At 35.0% G+C, this 19826-nt stretch overlaps 1 protein-coding gene across 22 annotated transcripts in view; it reads right to left on the bottom strand.

The window, feature by feature from the left end:
- Positions 1-19826, bottom strand: part of Erc1 (ELKS/RAB6-interacting/CAST family member 1) — a 564692-nt gene that overhangs the window by 362594 nt on the left and 182272 nt on the right. For all 22 annotated transcript variants that reach the window (XR_009228273.1, XM_058584138.1, XM_058584139.1 and 19 more), the window contains 3 exons: positions 2430-2567; positions 833-973; positions 6-146 (listed from right to left, as the gene is read on the bottom strand). Coding sequence is in view for 21 of the 22 variants with exons in the window: in XM_058584138.1 (XP_058440121.1) it covers positions 6-146; positions 833-973; positions 2430-2567 (420 nt within the window). In the remaining variant the exon portion in view is untranslated. The remainder of the gene's footprint in view (positions 1-5; positions 147-832; positions 974-2429; positions 2568-19826) is intronic.

Raw genomic sequence — 19826 nt, 5'->3', positions numbered from 1 at the left:
TTAACCTTTTTCAGCTGCAATTCCATTTTCAAACATTCCTCCTTCTTCTGCTCCAGAGCAATCTCTAGTGTCTTGAGTCTTGAGTCCTTTTTCAGGCCTGAGGAAGCCAGGGAAGAAGCATGCTCTTTCAGATCCAAGAGTGAAGCCTAAAAGAAGCAAGAAAACCTAGAATAAATATGCAGATTGAAAATTTGAAATTTACTATCATGGTGGCTTGCAGTTTCTTTCCATTTCAAGAACATTCATGAACTATAAAACAATATTAGCTTTAGCTTTCAAGTATTAATTAAAATAAGATGGATTTCTAAGAACAGTGACTGAGTTCTAACTATACATACTCTTTCCCACAAAACAAAAGTAGATCAAGCTTTGTGAATATAAGGAGTCAACTTTAATAGCTTCATAAACTTAAAGATAAAACATTTTTTTCCTTCTAAAGGAAATATTCTATTAGGAACTCACTTCCACAAATTTTCCTAAAGGTATTGGAAAGAAAATTCAGAGAGACCCTAAAGCTCTTGCATTATTGTTTTATCACATGTAACGGTTTTAGTTATTTTAGAATATATAAAAATACCATTAACAAGTAAGAAACTAACACAAAACATGATGAAAGAGATAGCAAAACTTAGGGAATAAATAAACCAATTTTATTATGTCTTTGCAAAACTCCTGAAATATCCTTTGAGTCATTCACAAAAAGCCTGCTGTAAGAGTATTAAAATCTTCCATCAAATACTTCTCATATATAAAACATAAACAACAACACATACATACAACAATGCAATAACTAAGCAAACCAAATAATTCCATTTTAGTGATTTTAACTAACCTCTTTCTCTGAGAGGTCGCCTTGCAACAGGCTGACTTTTTCTTTCAAGTCTTTAAGATCTTTTTTGTAGTTATCAATTTCCTCTTGCTTCTCTCGCTCATCTCTGTCCCGCTGTTCCTTTAAGCGTTCAATTGTTCGCTCCTGAAGACAAAACACATCAACACATGAGGAAATTCCTTTCTGTGCTTAATATGACTATAATTCTGCTTTTAGCTGATAAAGTGACACTTCTATCCTCTGTTCAAAAGATTGGTAATTTTTTAAAAAATTCACTTTTTAAAAATTTATCCCTCCTTCCTATATTGTCATAACAAAGCTCCGGCTTTGCTTTTTTTGACTTCCAAGTTTTCTTTTCCTATTATTTCAAATATTCAGATCACCAATATAGTCTCTTGAAATATTCCCATTTAAATTCAATTCCCAAATAACTAAAAATTTCCATACTCACCCATAGGACAATAACTAATAGTTCTTATTTATAATTCACACATTGACTACAAGTCAATGGAAATCACAACTCACACATCAAGAAAAGGGAAGGGAAGAGACTATGATATGTTGAGCCTAAAGTATACAGGAGGGTAAAGAAGAGAAAAATTAATTTAAAATTATGTCTGTCAACAGATGCTCAGGAAGTTACAAAGTTGAGCAATGTTAAGTATATTTCCAAGTGATATTTCTAAGTATATTAAGGGAGGAAGGCTTGATCCTAGCATGTTATCCTGAAGCCTTCTGAGTCCAGGAGACTTAAGGAACAGTGACCCTGCCTCTTTAAAATAATCCAATTAAAATGTTGCATAGAGATTATCCAAACCACCTTCTAAGACATTAACATTGGCCAGCCAGAAGCAACTTAAAATCCCAGCAACTTAGGAGACTGAGCTGGGAGGACTCCAAGTTTGAAGCCAGCCTTAATGAGACCTTATGCAACTTAGTGAGACCCTGTCTCAAAAAATGAAAATGGACTGGGAATGTAGCTCAGTGGTAAGGCACCCCTAAGGTTCAATCCTCAATACCACCCACTGCCCCAAAAATACATTAACACTGGCCAGAATAGGCTAGTTCTTTAGTCAACCATTTACGAAAAATAAGGTTTACTCATAAAGCAGTATAAAATAGGAAGATCCAGACTAGAAAATTAATAAGAACATTATATTAATGAATAAAATCTATGAAAATATTAGGCACCAAAGTGAACAGTAAAGGAGGAAGACTATGTATTGCCTCCTGATATAGTTAATGTCTGGTAATGTCTCACATTCCCACATTCTAGTTGACCATATTAATAAAAAGAAATTTTCTTTTTCTTCAAAAAGCAGCAAATGGGGATCATAAGACTCATTCTTTAGAAAAATCAGCCAGTGCCCTCTAGCATGGAATCCATCTTGCCTGGGAGCAGGTGCTCAAATTGACAAGAACTAAATGGATTTGCTTTCCCCTTTACACTAAGTATACTGGCAACAGTACAGTAGAGTTCTTTTTCCTTTTGCTAAAAAGGATCTCTTCTGTATTCTATATCCAGTTTTCAGTTAATGAGAAATCAAGAGAAACATGACCGTGAAGTGTCCAGACCCTTCACTTTATCTGCAAGACTCACTTTCTCTGCAAGGGCCTCCTCCAAAGTCGTAAGGGCAGTGTCGGTGTTGGTGGTGTCAGCCTGCAAGGATTTGACTCGTTCTTTCAAGCTGCTCATCTGCTTTTCCTTATCTCTAAGTTGCTCTTGAAGATTTTCAATCTGTATGCATTCACATTAAAGAGAAAAAAAGACATTAAGAAAAATGGAAATAAATACTATAAAAATCATTGAAAGTTAGAAACAGATTAGGGTTGTCTATGTGTGTTCTGTGGAAATCCTTTAATCCTAAAACTTTCAGAATAACGTGCAAAACCTTAAGACTAAAATTTACAGCCAGAACAAAGAAAAAGCAAACACATAGATATGGACAGACAGACAGATATATATATATATAAAAATCCCTAAAAAAATCAAGAAGGTAGCTGAGAGAAAAGATGCAACACAAGAGATGGAAGGGCAGACAGGTATTGCACAGGAAAGCCACAAGAGTGGGATTAACTTCTAAAATGACACTACAAGTGTCAAGAAGGATTACTTCACAAATAATCAGGAACAGAATATAGAACAGCTAGACAGTAAGAAAAACAAATCAGCTACATAAAGGAAAAACTGTTCTTAAATGCTAGTGTTGTTAGATTTTACATCATCCTTTATCAAAACAACATCTACAGTAAAATTTCTTATTGTAGTCATGCATTCGTTCATACATACATGCATTCACTTAATAAAAAAAACTTATTGAGTTCTTTATTGTATGTCAGACACGAGTAACACCAAGAAAAATAAGGAGACCCATTTTTATTATATGATGACATGGCAAGAGAGTTCCCCGTTAGGTAGCTGAAGCTAAGCAACAGATGAATTTATATGCCTTCTAAGGAGACTTTATGGTAGAAAGCTAGAAATCATTAGAGATTACTAAGCACAGAAATGGCCTGGCTATTTTATTTAGATAATTCTGATGGCTGTGGAGGGGAAATTTAAAGGAACTTAAATACAGCCATGGAAAAGAATAGCAAAATGGATCAGTTCAGCAAAGAGATATGGGAACTAAGAGAATAAGACATATGGAAAATAAGGGATGTATTTGAAAAAAAAAACTGTGGGAATTGCATGCTATCACTAGGGAGATTCGAGTACACAGAAAGAAAAATATTAAGGAAAAAATGAAGAAATTCTAGGGAGAGTACTCACTCTACCACTGAGCTGCAGTCCCAGGCCTACAGAAATATTCTGAATAACTAAAGAAAAATTACAAATAATTCCATTACTCTAAAACTCACAAAGTTAATTCATTTACTCAACACATGTTTCAGTTCCTGCTATCTGCCATACATACTTCCAGGCATTGAAGATACAGAAATAATCAAAACACACCCAAATCCCTGCCTTCACAGAGCTTACATTCTAGTACAAAAAACAAATGAAGAAAGAAATGATGAGAATGAATGAAGTATGTAGTAGAAAAATTAAGCAAGAGAATACTATCAGAGCTAGTACTAGAACTAGTACTTCACATGGCTTTCAGAATGCAACATAACTGTTACCTCCTTTGGGAAGACTTTCTTGCTTTTACCATGAGAATGCCATGATCATTGTTTGTGCTCCATTACATATATACATATGTGTACAACATATACACACAACACACACCCCTATCCTTCCATGTACTATAGCCTGAAGTCCTGAGCATATGTAATTATTTTATACATGTCTCTGTGAGTAGACATGTTTCTGCCCCTACAACCTTGTTTTGTACCTTCGTATCTGCCCCATATCAGGACTTAAGTAAAAAACAGTTCATTAATCAGTAAATAAATATAATGTAAGTCTGGACTTTCATAAACTGTATTCAGGCACATAAACATACACATAAACTCATGCCAAGAAAGAAACTACAAAAGAACCCTGGATCCAATATTCAGATACTTTCTTACATTAATCAATTTAATAAAAGCTCTTTAAGAACCTGTTTCAGGGCTGGGGCTGGGGCTCAGCAGTAGAGCACTCGTCTTGCATGTGTGAAGCCCTGGGTTCAATCCTCAGCACTACATAAATAAAAAAAAAAAATATACAGGTATTGTGTCCACCTACAACCAAAAAAACTATTTAAAAAAAAAAAAAAAAAGAACCTGCTTCATTCCACTGGAAAGAAAAAAAAAAAGGAGCCACTCTCTGGAGTCAATAAGAATTTCAGAAGCAGGGCAAACAAGCTAAGGAAAGAGATTTAGTAAATTCTAAGAGTTTAAAAGGAATACTCTAAGGCTTGAATTTTCATTCTTCAACAAAGAAGGAATTATACAGGTGAACCACTGAAACACCTGAAATGAGCTCTAGTCTTTTCAGTGCCAAAAAGAGTCCACAGCATACTGTGAAAGGAGAGTTCTCACAAATAAAAAGCATTAGTCTTCTTTTAATTTAATAAACAGAATTTCATGTGGATCAAAACTTAGGTAAAATTACAACCCCTACAGAGAATTTTACCACTCGAAATTTAGTATTCCATATACATTCAGACTACAATGCCCTGGTATTTACATATTTTAAAAGCTGTGCATGTGCAGATCATTATAGGTGCTATCACAGGCCTTACACAAAGAAAATACATGGTCAAGCTGTTGATTAGTACTTTCTTGTGAAGAAAGGCAGGACAAGAACCATTATTTAAAATGAAATTTCAAGAATAAGCTTAGTTTTACAGACAAGAAAACAGAGTCATCTTTTATGAGCCCACCTAATATACGAATACCCCTTACACACATGCATATAAAAAAATAATACCCTTCTATCCACTCCATCATCAGCCTCTAGAAAGAAATTAAGAAATTAAAACATTAAAAGTTCTACTTTTATAATTCATATGTAGCTAAACTATTAAAATAACCCATTATTCTTTGCTGGTAAAAATTTCTACTGATATATTTAGGTGCAAAAGGTATCAGGTCAGGTAAAAGATCCACTAGCAAGTTATCCCTAAGCTATTTTCTTTTTCAGTTATCCAGCTGTCTAGACAGATTTGGCTGCTGAATTGGAGGGGAGGAAAAGGAAGGCTATTTTTGGACTCCGATTTACTGCTAAAGGAATAAACATTCCATTGTGAAGGATCTCACAAAATGAAAAAAGAAGAGTGGACACTAAGACTGTTTCCTTTGGGCACATTGCCACCAGTGAGAAGGACCTGAAATAGATACAGATGTGCAAACTACCACGTAAGCACTGAACAAATACAAAAGATGCTGTGTGAGGGGTGTCTATAAAAATACTTATTTTTTCATTTATTCAGCAGCAAGATGGCTAACAATTGAGCCCCACTGAAAGCTCCTGTTATATATGCTCACTTTAGTTGATTCAAGTTCTGCTTTTTTGATCAAGGACCTCTGGGTTATGTGTCACTGACCAGCTTGCATTTGATCACTGACACATTATTATTCTCACTATTCTCTTCTTTTCTACTAACCTAATGTTAACATTATAAAACTGTTTGCCCAAATAGCACCATATCATTTCATTTCAGTATTTATCATACTAGTTCTATAAAACATACTGCAGAGACCCTATTCTATATCAAGTTTGATTATCCACAGGATCTGAAATACTGTTATTAAAAAGCTTTGAATATAACAGCCTAGAGAAAAACCAGATCCATTTTGCACATTCTTGAATATAAAAACAAAAGTGATTGTTTGGAATCATGTTTAACAGGGAAAAATATTCAACTGTACTTAAAAAATAAAAAATAAAAAAAGCTCCATTCTGTAGAAGCAGAAACCACAGAATCCCTGTATTACAGTTACAAAACAACAACAACAATAATGGTGGTGGAAAAGAGAAGCTAGTGATGATAACAAGAGCAACCAACACTTAAAAAGAGTGTCTATGTACATATCTTACCTATTTAAGTATGCCAAAAGGACTATGAGACAACAACTAGACAATCTAACTGCAGAATCCTACTCTTAATCATTATGCAATAAGTATGTTTTATGGTGAAAAAAAAAAAGAAAGAATTTCTCAAAGCATTTTCACATAAACCATTCCATACCATAATGCTTATTTTAAAGCACAGTATATCATTACTACAATAACAGTAGAAATTCACCTCCTCCTGAAGCAAAGAATGAAGGGTAGGGTAATAAACCATTGCACATGTAAAAGTATTGTTTCCCAGGAGGAACACGTATTCAAGTGCAATACAGTAAAGCTGGTGGGGAGATCTAAAGATACTTGATGCAAGAATATTACCATAATGTTATTAAAATAATCTGTTTTCCGCAACTTCCTAAGAGGAAAGGAAGCAACTGATACAAGAAAGTATGCTTATTGATAGACGTGTAGACTAAGGAACACCTGAAAAAGAAATATAATATCCCCTGCTTTCTTTTTTTTTTTTAACTTGGGATTAATCAGAGTTTAAAAATATTAAGTAAAAAATTTCCAGAATTAAACAACTCATAATTTTCCAGCTAAATGCCAGTCTAAGTACTGTGATAACATCTCATGTTGTGCTGTCTGCCAGGGATGGGTCATGAATCATTTATTTGTCTATCACATCCACTGTATATACACTACCCACCCATTAGTCACTTAGTAGCCAACTCAGTTATAAAATATATTGCTTGGGCATCATGTGTAGTAGCCTAATGCTACATCACAATGCCTATGTTATTTACCACATTTTATCTTATCACACAGGTGCTGTAACATTTCACATCACAAGAAGATGAATACAATACAATAAGATATTTTGAGAGATCACATTCACATAACTTTTATTACAAGGTCCTATTATAATTCTGTTTTATTATTAATGTTGTTATCTTACTACCTTACTATTTCTAATTTATAAATTAAATTTTATCATAGGTATATGTGTATATGACAAAGCATAGTATATATAGGGTTTCACATTCAGGCATCCACTGGGAATCTTAGAGCATTAGAGCACCACTGCAGGAAAGGGGAAACTACCTAGAAAGCTTTCCTTCTGTTATTTATTTTTAATATTGAAAATTAATAGACTGTTTACTGTAGAAAATGGTATATTTCAAACCCCATAGACTTTTTTCTACTTTATGAATAATCTGCTGGATATAAAAAGAAATAATTTAGCATGTATTCAATTTCTTCATAAGTAAAATTCTGTACAGATCAAAAGAATTGGCATTTATTCTAGAGAGCAGATCTAACAATGATGAATTCAAAAAGAAATACTTTTATATTAGCTACTTAAGATAAAGACATGTTCTTTAAAATTTCCACTTTTATAATAATATCTCTCTATTGAGTTGGAAAGAAATAGAAATAAAATAGTTAATATGTATTGCACAAAGGCTTTCTTCTTCCTAAGCCATTTTATTTTACAAAGAGAAAGAAAAACTGAAGACAGAAGAAGACTAATGGTGAATGCAATGTTACATGCTGAATTCATCAAATCTACATACCAATTCAGCATTGATATGGCTTATTGGCATCTTTTGTTTTGGTTTTTATCAGCATTGCCCAGTTGTCAGGAGCTATCATGTTCAAATGACAGTGATTTATTTCTAGTCAAGTGGAACTGATTACTCTGCCTTTAAGGCCCTAATCACTGAGTAGAAGTGGAAAAGGTTTCCTCTAGGATACAGTTCTAAGGAAAAAAGGAATCCCAAAACACTTGCAATCACCTGGCTCACTTAAGTATCACTTAAAGAAAGGAACTTCAGTGATGATATCTCCACAATCATTTTTAGGTAGCATCAAAGCTTTTATTTACACAAAGCCAGTAATCCAGAAAGGATCTGACCTTTACTTTCTTCATTTACTATCTTTCAGTATCAAAGATAGACAAAGAGGAATTCACAGTAATTAATAGTAAAAGTTTTCCTTCTTAGAATCTAAATTCACTGCCAGGCACACCTGTAATCCAAGCATCTCAAGAGGCTGAGGAAGGAGGATCCCAAGTTCAAGGTCAGCCTCACCAATTTAGTAAGACCTTGTCTCAAAATAAGAAATAAAAAGGGATGGAGGTGTAGCTTAATAGTAGAACACCCTGGGTTGGATTCCCCACTGCCACAAAATAAAATTAAAAAGAAAAAAGGATCCAAGTTCCTTCTTTTTTTGTTGGGTGGCTATGTGAGGGGGTTTACTAGGGATTGAACCTAGAGGCTCTTTACCTCTGAGCTATATTCCTAGCCTTTTTTACTGTTTTCTTATTTTGAGACAGGGTCTTACTAAAGTGTTCTAGGCCTCCCTTAGTTACTGAAGCTGTTCTTGAATCTGTGACTCATCCTGTTTCAGTCTCCCTAGGCATGTGCCACCACCCCTAATCCAAATTCCCTTATCTCTGCTCAGTTGTTTTGTCTACCTGCCTAGTCTCTGACAGAATATACTAACAAGGTACAACTATAATTTACCAAAACAAGCAGCTTTTGCCTAGGCTATTTATATTGGCCTCTAAAGTTTTACATGTTCGATCATGTCTTTCCAGTGGTTAGAAAGCACAAGAACAGCAAATCATGACACATTCTAAGCAAAGTTTTAAACTCATTTGGCTTTTTAAAAGTCTCCATATCAGTACAATAGTATGTTTTTTTCCCTAAACATACATATCTGTGATAGTTTATAAATTACACACAATAAGAGATTAACAATATAATTTAAAATAAAGTAGAGCAATTATAACAATAAACTGTGAAAAAAAATGCCAACATCACTACTCCTATGCTTTGGGGCCATTAGTAGGAAAATAAGGGTTATTTGAACATAGAGCATAGGGATACCATAATAATGATCTAAGAGATAGTCAATCTGATAACTGAGATAGATGCTAAGTGACTAGACAGGTAGGATATACAGTGTTGATACACTGAACAAATAGATGATGATTCATGTCCCAGGTGGGGTACAAAGGATAGCGTCAGGTTTCATCATACTGCTCAGAATGATACACAATTTAAAACTCATAAACTCTTTATTCCTGGCATTTTCCATTAAATACATTCATATTTCAGTTAATTGCAGATAACTGAAACTTCAAAAATTAAAAATACAGATAAGGGGGGTACTTATCTGATTACAGAAGGGCAGGTATATTCAGAGTGCTATGCTCCAGACAGATGTTAAAAATTGCTTCAAAAGGGAGTAAGTTCCTTAAACATTTTGTTCATGGTATATATAATGGAACTGGAGACCTCTTAAATTAAAACAGTTGCATAACATAAAGCAAAAGCTGGTAAAATCACAGTCACTACCAGTCAAGATCAGCCTGGGAGACAATTATCGAAATAGTTCAGATTCTTCTTTTTATATCTGGTAGGCATACATTAATACTGTATAAACTGGGCATGATAGCGCACACCTGTAATCCCAGCAGCTTGGGAGGCTAAGACAGAAGGACCGAGTGTTCAAAGCCAACCTCAGCAAAAAGCTAGGCTCTAAGCAACTCAGTGAGACCCTATCTCTAAATAAAATACAAAATAGGGCTGGGGATATGGCTCAGTGGCCGAGTTCCCCTGAGTTCAATTTCCAGTACCAAAAACAAAACAAAACAAAAAACTGGACACACTTTATTGAGCTAACATCACTCCAAAAAAAAAAAAAAGACACATAAATCCATAATGGCGTAGCAACGATGAGACTGCACACAGGCAGTCTCAATTCACATCATCTAGGTGAATGGCATTCCTTGAAGTTTTCCAGTTTCAAAGGCTACATAGAACAGTTTCAGATGATAACATCTTACTACATTTTAGTGATGAGAGAACCAAGTATTTTTTTAATAATTAAAGCATACCACTAGGCTTAGTTTCAAAAAAATTCATTGTATTATTTGTAAAAACTAACAAAATTGGAAAAAATTAAACACATAACAATAGGAAGTTGACTAAATTAATCTATTCACTGGATAGACTATTATGCAACCATTAGAGGTCACACTCTTGAGGCTTATTTAAGATATGGAAATATGTTTATTACAAGAAAGGTTACTGAAAAGTATGTCCAATACTATCCCAATTTAAAATAAGGAAAAGGTTATTTGTGCATTTTTTTCCTCTTTGTAACTTTCATGTTTTTTAAATACTTAGACACCCATCATTTTAATGATAATGACAAAAGCAAACATTAATTAAATGCTATCCAAGACATCTTAGGAAAGATTCTTTGATCACATACACAGAAAAATCTCTAGGAGTTTTTGTAAACAAACCTTTATTTAACCCAAACCTTTCACAGGTTCATATTGTGAGACCTAAGAAATTAGGCTGTCAGATTTGGGGAGTTTTCTGCAGTAGCAAAGACAAAAAAACAAAGAAATCAAGACTTTCAACTGAATCTACTTGAATATAAGATGTGAAGGACATAGTGATGGAATGCTATACTTATTTAAAATATAAATTCAAGCCAGCACGGTGGAGCATGTCTATAATCCCAGCAGCTCAGGAGGCTTAAGCAGGAAAATGTCAAGTTCAAAAGTGAGGCACTAAGCAACTCAGTAAGAACCTGTCTCTAAATAAAATACAAAATGGGGCTGGGGATGTGGCTCAGTGATCAAGTACCCCTGAGTTCAATCCCCAGTAAAACATTCTCCCCCAAAAAAGAAAATATAAATTCAAGTTCATCTCACTAAATTTTCACTTTCCTACTTTTTGGCTTGAAAGATACTAACTTGTCCTAATATTCTACCCTAGATTCTGTAAGGGTCCTGCGAAACGTCGGAGAAAGAGACCACCAAGTGACCACTCATGCAATTGGCAGAAGGGGATTTATTGAACCAGCATGCTGGGGCTCCGTGCCCACTCAAGAAGGGAAAGCAGCCCAGAGCCCCGAGTAGGGGCTGAGCACTGCTTAAGTACACTTTTTGGGGAGGGCGGAGGGCTTTGTATACATCAGAACAAATCATCATGAGGCGAGGGAAAATTGAACAACAACTCCTAAACATGATTAGTTCATTCATTGACGGGAACAGGTCAGGCTGGAGTGATAGGTCATTCCTAAGGAGGGGGTTACATTTAAACTGACTGGTCCAGGCCCTGCAATGCCTACGTGCGACCACACAGAGCCCTTATTAAACAACCAAATAGTCAGGGGAAATATTTACTGGGCAGTTCCAAGCATTGTCTTAACAGCTACAGAAATTTCAGGTTTTGCAGGTAGCATAGAAACCTAACAATACCTAATCCTTTACATTTTAACTCAGACCTTGCAGCTTAGAAACTTTACAACACCCGATCTTTTACCCTTCAACTTTTATGCTTTAACTTCAATTTCTTTTACCCTTACAATTCTACACCAAGCTGTATTTCCCAGGAAGCAGACAGCAAGACAGACATTACTATACAAAAGTTTACTGATGGGTGCTCTTGAGATCAATACTAGTAGAAAGCAAAAGAAGAAATGAGGATTGTAAAGAGGAAGAGAGTCAGCTGCCATAAAGTCTTGAAGGATTCAGACAATCCCCCAAGGAGCTATAAAGCTGTGGGTCCAAGTCGGGGTAAGGGGTTCAAGTTCTTGTTCCTCATAAGGAGCAGTCACTGGAAGCTGACAGGAAGGCACAAGCCCTTGAGCAAGACAGGCCTCTTTATCCAAAGCAATCTCTGTGGGGCTGACACCTGAGGGCTTTCTGTCCGCAGCACTTCTAGCATCTAGGGAATAAGTCCCTCAGGCACCAAGGGGATCTAGGTCACTCATCACAGTATCCATTATACTTAAGAACTATACTCTTTGAGGTTAAATTATAGTTGCCATGAAATTATAGTTGCTCTCAACTCCTATTACAATTTGAACCACATAATTTTTTGGTTTTATAAAACCTAGAGCCCTTGTATCCCACTTGGTGGTTCTACAGGTGGTGGGTGTTTTTAATCAAGAGTTCATGTGTTAACTTTTAAGATGTATGGGATATTTCAGATCTTATAAATGATCTGTATGCATTTTTACATGAAAAGAGCCTATAGCTTTCATCAGATTGTCAAACAAGTAGAAAAATCATTGACCAGCAACTTTCTTTCCAAGTACCCAGTGTTTAAAGTGACCAGCTACTTCTCTTAAAAATTGCTTGCTTAGGTGCTCTATATAAATACTAAATTTGCTGTGAATAAAGGCAGAGTTTGGCCCAGGTGAAATAGAGAAAGAAAAGGTTCAAACATTAGTTTCTCAGCCATATGCAACAGATATAAGAAGTCCAAAGAGCAAGCTTATTGAATTTACCAAAATTGTCGCTATAAAATAGGATAATTTTAATCAACTCAAAATGGATCAAAGACCTTGAAATTAGACCAAAAACTATGCAACTCCTCGAAGAAAATGCAGGGTCAACACTCCAGCACATAGGCACAGTCAACTTTCTCAATAGGACCCCTAAAGCTCAGGAAATAATGCCAAGAGTAAACTTTCTACATAGCAAAGGAAACAATTAGAAATGTGAAGAGAGAACCTACAGAATGGAAGAAAATCTTTGCAAGCTACTCTTCTGACAGAGGATTGATGTTTAGCATATATAAAGAGTTCAAAGAACTTCCTACCAAAAAAAAAAAAAAAAGAATCAAATAACCCAATTAGCATATGGACAAATGAACTAAACAGACACTTCTCAAAAGAAGAAACACAAGTTGTCAACAAATACATGAAAAATGTTTAACATCATTTTAGCCATTAGGGAAATGCAAAACAAAACCATACTGAGATTTCATCTCACACCTAGTCAGAATGGCAGAATAGAAATCAGTATGAAGGTTCCTCCAGAGACTAGGCATGAAACCATTATATAACCCTGCTATACCACTCCTCAGTATTTATTCTGAAGAATTAAAGTCAACTTACTACAGTTATAGGCATACCCACATTCATAGCAGCATAATTCACAACAGCCAAACTATGGGACCAGCCTAGGTGTCCATCAACAGATGAATGGATAAAGAAATTGTGGTATATATATACACAATGGAATTTTACTCAGTCATAAAGAAAAGTAAAATTATGCCATTTGCAGAAAAATGGATGGAACTAGAGACCATCATGTTAAGCAAAATAAGTCAAACTCAGAAGGTTAAGGGTCATATGTTTTCTCTTATATGTGGAAGCTAGAGAGGAAAAAGGAAAACAAAGGTGGAGGTGGATCTCATTAAAATCAAAGGGAGATCAGTAAAGGAAAGTGGGAGCTGGGGAGGAAGGGAGAAAGTGCTGGGGAATGATATTGGCCAAATTTTATTGTATGCATGTATGAATATGTAACAACAAATTTCATCATTATGTTCAACTATAATGCACCAATAAAAAAGATGGGGGTGCCCGGATTGTGACTCAGTAGCACATGTGAGGCACTGGGTTCAACTGTTAGCATCGCAAACAAAAAATAAGCACATAAAATAAAGGCATGCTGTCCATCTACAATAGCAAAAGATATATATTTTTAATAGGTGGAGGAAAAAATTGGATGATTTTTCTAATCTAAAAACTCCAGGGCAGGGGGGAAAAGAAACAAAGTATAATTAGGAGGAAAAACAATGAGGAAGTCTGGCAGTTACAGAAAGATAAAATAGATAAAAACAAAATATATGTCTGATGCTTGAAGCTATTTCTGGTTAGGACATCCATACTGGTGTGGCAGAAAGAAGAGCACAAAAGGCCAATTCATCAAAGCTTGATTTAATAACTTCTTCAGGTGGTTAATTACTTCAACTTTACAAGTAGAGTTGACAGGCACCCGGGCACCTATCCAACCAACCGCTCCCACGGATAAGAATTCAATGCACGATAATTCATGCCAAGTTATACGCAGTTTTTAAGCAGAAGAAAAATTTGAGTGTGTTTCAAAAGTTTGATCAAGCACTTTTTTCCAACTCTTTTGTCCCTTTGTAGATATTTATCTATATATTTATTACTGTGACAAGTTCCTGCTACAGGATCGCCTGAGAAGAGAGCTAAGAACAATGTTAGTCATAAGAAGGATCTGTCCCTTCCATGCTGACTTGTTAATTACCACATTTCAAGTTTAAAATGTGTGCTCATTTTAACAGAGGTTACAACAAACTAGAACTTGTAAAACTCTCAGAATACTAATGTGGTGTACTACCAACATAGAAAAAGTATTCAGATAAATGTAAATCATTAAATTACTCACTACTACTTGACAGTTCAAAGAAACTGTTTAATAAAGGTAAAAATTATTTCCATGTTGTAAAAAAGTACTACAATATAAGCCATCGAATAGTTATAATTTATATTACACCTTAGCACTTGAAAATTTCCAAAGGCTATTTTCTCTCAGGTTCATTTCCATTGCCTCCATGACATTGTCAGTAGAAAAGGTTTCTATATTCCACTAGCTGAACATCACAAAGCTATTTTTTTAAATCTATCTTTATCCCAGGATTGCAAAGTTGGTTTCAACATACAAAGAACAGTACAAAGAACCAGGTAAATAAGATAAAGGACAAAAAACATATGATCTTCTCAACAGGTACAGGAAAGGCATTTTACAAAACCTAATTATCCTTCCATGATAAAAATACTCAAAAATCTAGGAATAGATGGGACCTTCTCAACTTCTTCTCAACTTAAGGACATCTATGAAAAAAACACAGTTAATATCATACTTAATGGTGAAGACCGAAAGGCTTCCCTCAAAGATAAAGACCAAGCAAGGATATTTGTACTCACACCTTTTTTTCATCATCCTATTGGAGATTCTAGTAAGGCTAATTACAGAAGAAAAACAAAATACAGCCAGGTTGGAAAGGAATAAGTACAATAATTTCTATTTGCAAGTGGCATAATTACACATATAGAAAATACTAAAGAATCCACTAACACAATTCGAGCTGATCAGTAAGTTCGGCACAATTATAGAACACAAGATAAAAATACAAGAATGAGTTGTATATCTGTACACCAAACATGAATAATCTGAAAAAGAGGTTAAAAATAATTCCATTTACAATAGCATCATAAAGAATGAAATATTTCAGATTAAATTTAACCAATTACAAAGCTTGTAAACCTGAAACTACAAAACATTAATGAAAGAAATTAAAGACAACACATCCTGTGTTCATCAACTGGAAGATTTGATTTTGTTAAAATGGCAACAATCCCCAAACTGCATCAAAATTATAATATCTGAGAAATTAAGTTTTAGATTTAAACTCATTTAGGGCCTGACTTGATCTTAAGTTAGCACTGTCAACAACTGGTTCAGACTTAAAAATAACAATATTTAGAAAATATCACAATTAATCCTTACTATAAGTAAAATGACACCATTTTATAAACAAAAGATTTCTCTGAATAAATGGGTAAATATTGGTGTTAATGAAAAAATGTATCCTCCTTTCTATTGATGTGGAGAAGTGAAGAAACTAACAATTGCCTTATTTAAGATTCCACAGAAGTATATAGGACACAAAAAAAAATCTATTTGTTCTGACTTCCTACTCATAACAGAAGAGATGTAAAGAGTAAACCAAGGACAAAAAAAAAGATAGAAAGAAAAAATCCTTCTAATTCTACATATTAATCAGCTTGCTGCTACTGTTAAACTTAAAACTCTAAACATCAAAACCGGGAAATTGGAGAAGGAAGCAAAGCAAATTAAACAGAAGCACTGAAGAGACTGCTGACAGCATCTGCATAAGCGAATTAAACTCCAGGCTACATTATCATTTATAATCAATCAAGCAAGAAGCTATACAATTTTAATATAGATTCTGAATGCAGCTCTGACTCAAATGCTCAATTACATTTTCCAGGTCAGTGATTTACTATAAAGATAAGAAATTTACTGTAACACAAAACTACTTTAAACCATAGGGGAGAGCCCTGGGAAGGAGGAGCTCAATACTAATCCCATTGTACATCAGGCCTAGCCATCTGCTATTGTCCCATTGCCTTCTCTGAGCATAGGGTTATTCGATGGCATACAAATGGGTACACTACTTAGAAAGCTAGAAGACCATGAGTGGGCAGGGGCAGATAAAGCCAAAAGCAGTGTAGTTATGGAACTCACAACCCAGTTTTTCTTTTTTTTTGGGGGGGGGGAGAGGCAGAGCCATGATTGAACTCAGGGGCACTCAACCAATGAGCCACATCCTCAGCCCTTTTTTGTAATTTCCTTATAAACCAGTTATTACCATGGCTATCACTGTTATCAAAAAAATAATTTGTTAAAGCATATCTACGTTAATACCAAAGTAACATATTGCTCACCGAACTCTTTCTAAAACATTACAATATTTAATTATTATATAAATATGCAATTATAAATAATATTTATCAAAGAACTGATTAGTGAATGCAGATTCCAAATAACAAGAAAGGATGAAAAGTGTTATCATATTCTTCTTCCTTATAGAATATTGTCTGAATCTAAAAGTAAAGCAGGACAAATATTGTACAGTTAATGCATTTCTCCAAAGATACCTAAAGTTCTATTGAAAACTTATACTGTAATATCTCACAGCAGATAATTTCTAATGCTTTCAAATGAAAGTCTTTAAGGCTAGAAGAAAGAAAACTCAAATTCTATTTGTGTCCTAATAAACTAATGGGATGATGATGACAACTATATTCACTGAAATCTTTCTCATTATGTAAGAACTGGGTCCCAGTGACTCTGGTGGCTAAGGCAGGAGGATCAGAAGCAACTCAGGCAAAATCCTACCTCAAAATAAAAAGGAATGGGGATGGCACCTCTGGGTTCAATCCCTGGTAACAAAACAAGAAGGAGCAAAAAAAGAAAGGAGGAAGGAGGGGAAAAAAAAAGAAGGGAAGGAGGAGGTGGGGGGGAGGAGAGGAAGGGAGGGGAAGGGAGGGGAGGGGAGGGGAGGGGAGGGGAGGGGAAGGGAGGGAGGAAGGAAGGGCATTCACAGGCAGAATTCTAACAATATTTTTAAAGTATATATTATAAAACATTTGAAGAACAGGAGTGAAATTCCAGAGCAGGGCACACGGGCAAGTAACACTCCCTTTCATTTTTATTCACAGTGCTCTCTCAGCCTAGAATATCTGAGCTCCATCTCCATCTGCCAGGCAAACATTCATTCATCTTTCAAGACAACTGAGCCTTCCTGAAGCTCCTTGCACACAAATTCAAACATAATTTGAATTTGCTTTTTGCTGTTTGTCCCTCTGTAGATCATTCATATCACTCCCACAATTCTGGGACTCTTTAAGAGCAGAGACCACATCTTTTGTCTTTGTACTTAGCACAGTGCCTACCATACAAAGGAACTATGATGGATGTATGAATAAGGACAATTTAGAGAGATTAGGAGACTAGAAAAGTCCACAAGAAAATAATCTTAACTGTGTAACTATAAATGTACTTATAAACAAACCTATCACTGAGCTTATAAGTGAAAATATTACCTAAATTACCCGTCCCATCTTACTGCTTTCACTACCTCCCGAGGAATTTACTTTCCTTGATATTGTTCCTAAATATTTCCCAGCCATAAAACAAAAATTAGATGTAATATGTTCCTTGTGTAAATATACCACAATTTACTTCCCCATTCTTCCATCAGTGAATATCTGCATAGTAATTCCAGAGATTAGAAGAGTGTTTAGTTTTGAGTTTTTTTTTTTTTTTAAATACAAACAAGATTACTCTGAGCATTCCTATAGATCTCCTAGAGTTTCTGAGGTATTTATATCTGGAATAAAATGCTGGATCAGAGGATATACTTGAATGTAATAAGTGTTTTCCAAGGAGTTGAACCAATTTAAAACTCAACATCATTGTGTGAAAAATTCAGTTGCCATACTGCCCAACACTTACTATCATCAGAGTTGGAGATTTTTGTCAGTACAATAAAAAATTATAGGTATAGAATGATAATATGATCTTATTTTATACTCGCCTGATTAGAGTAAAGGTAAATAATTTCTCATATTTATCTGCCATGTGTATTTCCTCTAACTGTAGATGTTTTATAAATACATACACAGACTGGTAAACATGTAAAATGTGTATCTTGATTTAAGATGCAAGAACATGCCTAAACATCAAAATCAAGTACTTTCCTCTAGAACAGAATGGAAGAGAATATTATCCAGGAGAGATATGCCCAGAAATTTCAACAGTATCTGAAATTTCCCCTTAAGGTGAGCTACCTCAATTACTTATTTTATTATTCTTTATACTTTTGTTATCTGTGAAACTTTTTTTAAAATATAGAAGGAAAATACATAAACATAGTCAATAAGCAAGGCCTTGGGAAATACAGCATCCATGACCTTTCTCAGAGAAATGGTAAAATAAACTCTTGGACAACTAAGAGATAAAAAGTTTAAATCTTGGGAATAGGTAAGCTATTAAATTCATTGAAACAGAAATAAAAGCTAAAATATGAATTACCATTACAGAAAAATATATTCCCCTTCAAAAAGCAATACAATGTAAATTTTAAAAGACATAGAAAAACAAAACACAGCTTACCAACAAAAATCAAGGAGGAGATACATAAAAACTATTTTTCATACAAAGTAGTTGTACTATTACATCCTTGGTTCCTGGGTTATAATTTCCTCACCAAGACAGGTCACAGGAACTGAAATTGCTCCTCCCTTTCAGAAATTCTAATCTTTCCTTTTCTTCCTGTCTTGGCTCTGGTGGTAAAGAAATTCTTTGGCCTTAAAGAACTTTTCTAATCTTGTTTCATAGTACATCGTAAGACTCCTATTTCAGAAAGGATCCTGTCCTAAACTCAAGAAGAAGAAATGCTTCAGAGAGAGGCCAAGAACAATCTGAATAGAGCTTTCTGGGTTCTCTTACCCATTCTATTAGCCCTAGATCATACCCTTTTAGGCCAATCCCATTTTTAAATGGTTGTCCATCCTTCAATCATTCAATGAAGTCTCCACAAAGACTCAAAAGCACACAACTAAGAGAATGTTCTAGACAGCTGAACATATGGAGGCTCATAGGAAGGTGAACAAGAACTCATCCAAACATCAACAGCCATACTCAATGGAACTAGAAGCTCCTGCCCTCAGGATCCTTCCAGACATTATCTTATGTATCTCTTCATATTTGTATCCTTTAAAATACCCTGTATTTTTTAAAAAATCAGTAAACGTAATCAGTAGAACCAGTGTTTCCCTAGTTCTGTCATCCATCTAGCAAATTAATGGAGCCTAAAAAGGGGGTGGTGGATACTCTAATTTGTAGCCAGTCAGGTCCAAGTTCCTGACACCAGCACCTGAGAATGGTATCTAAAGGAAGGGCAGCCTTGTTGGACTGAACCCTTGACCTGTGAGATTTAACACTATCTCGATGTAAATGATGTTAGAATTTAAATTCAATTAGAGGATACCCAGCTATATCCAATGCAGAACTGCTTGTTTGCCATTGTGGAAAAATCCCCTCATATTTGAGATCCCAGAAGTGATCTGTGTTGGGTGTATATAATAGGAGAAACTGAGGGTCCACCCGCCACATGC

Source organism: Marmota monax, unplaced genomic scaffold (assembly GCF_021218885.2).
Source record: "Marmota monax isolate L192 unplaced genomic scaffold, Marmota_monax_Labrador192_F-V1.1 WCK01_AAM20220418_F8-fsc00163, whole genome shotgun sequence".
Lineage (NCBI taxonomy): Eukaryota > Metazoa > Chordata > Mammalia > Rodentia > Sciuridae > Marmota > Marmota monax.
This window is presented reverse-complemented; position numbering and strand designations above follow the sequence as displayed.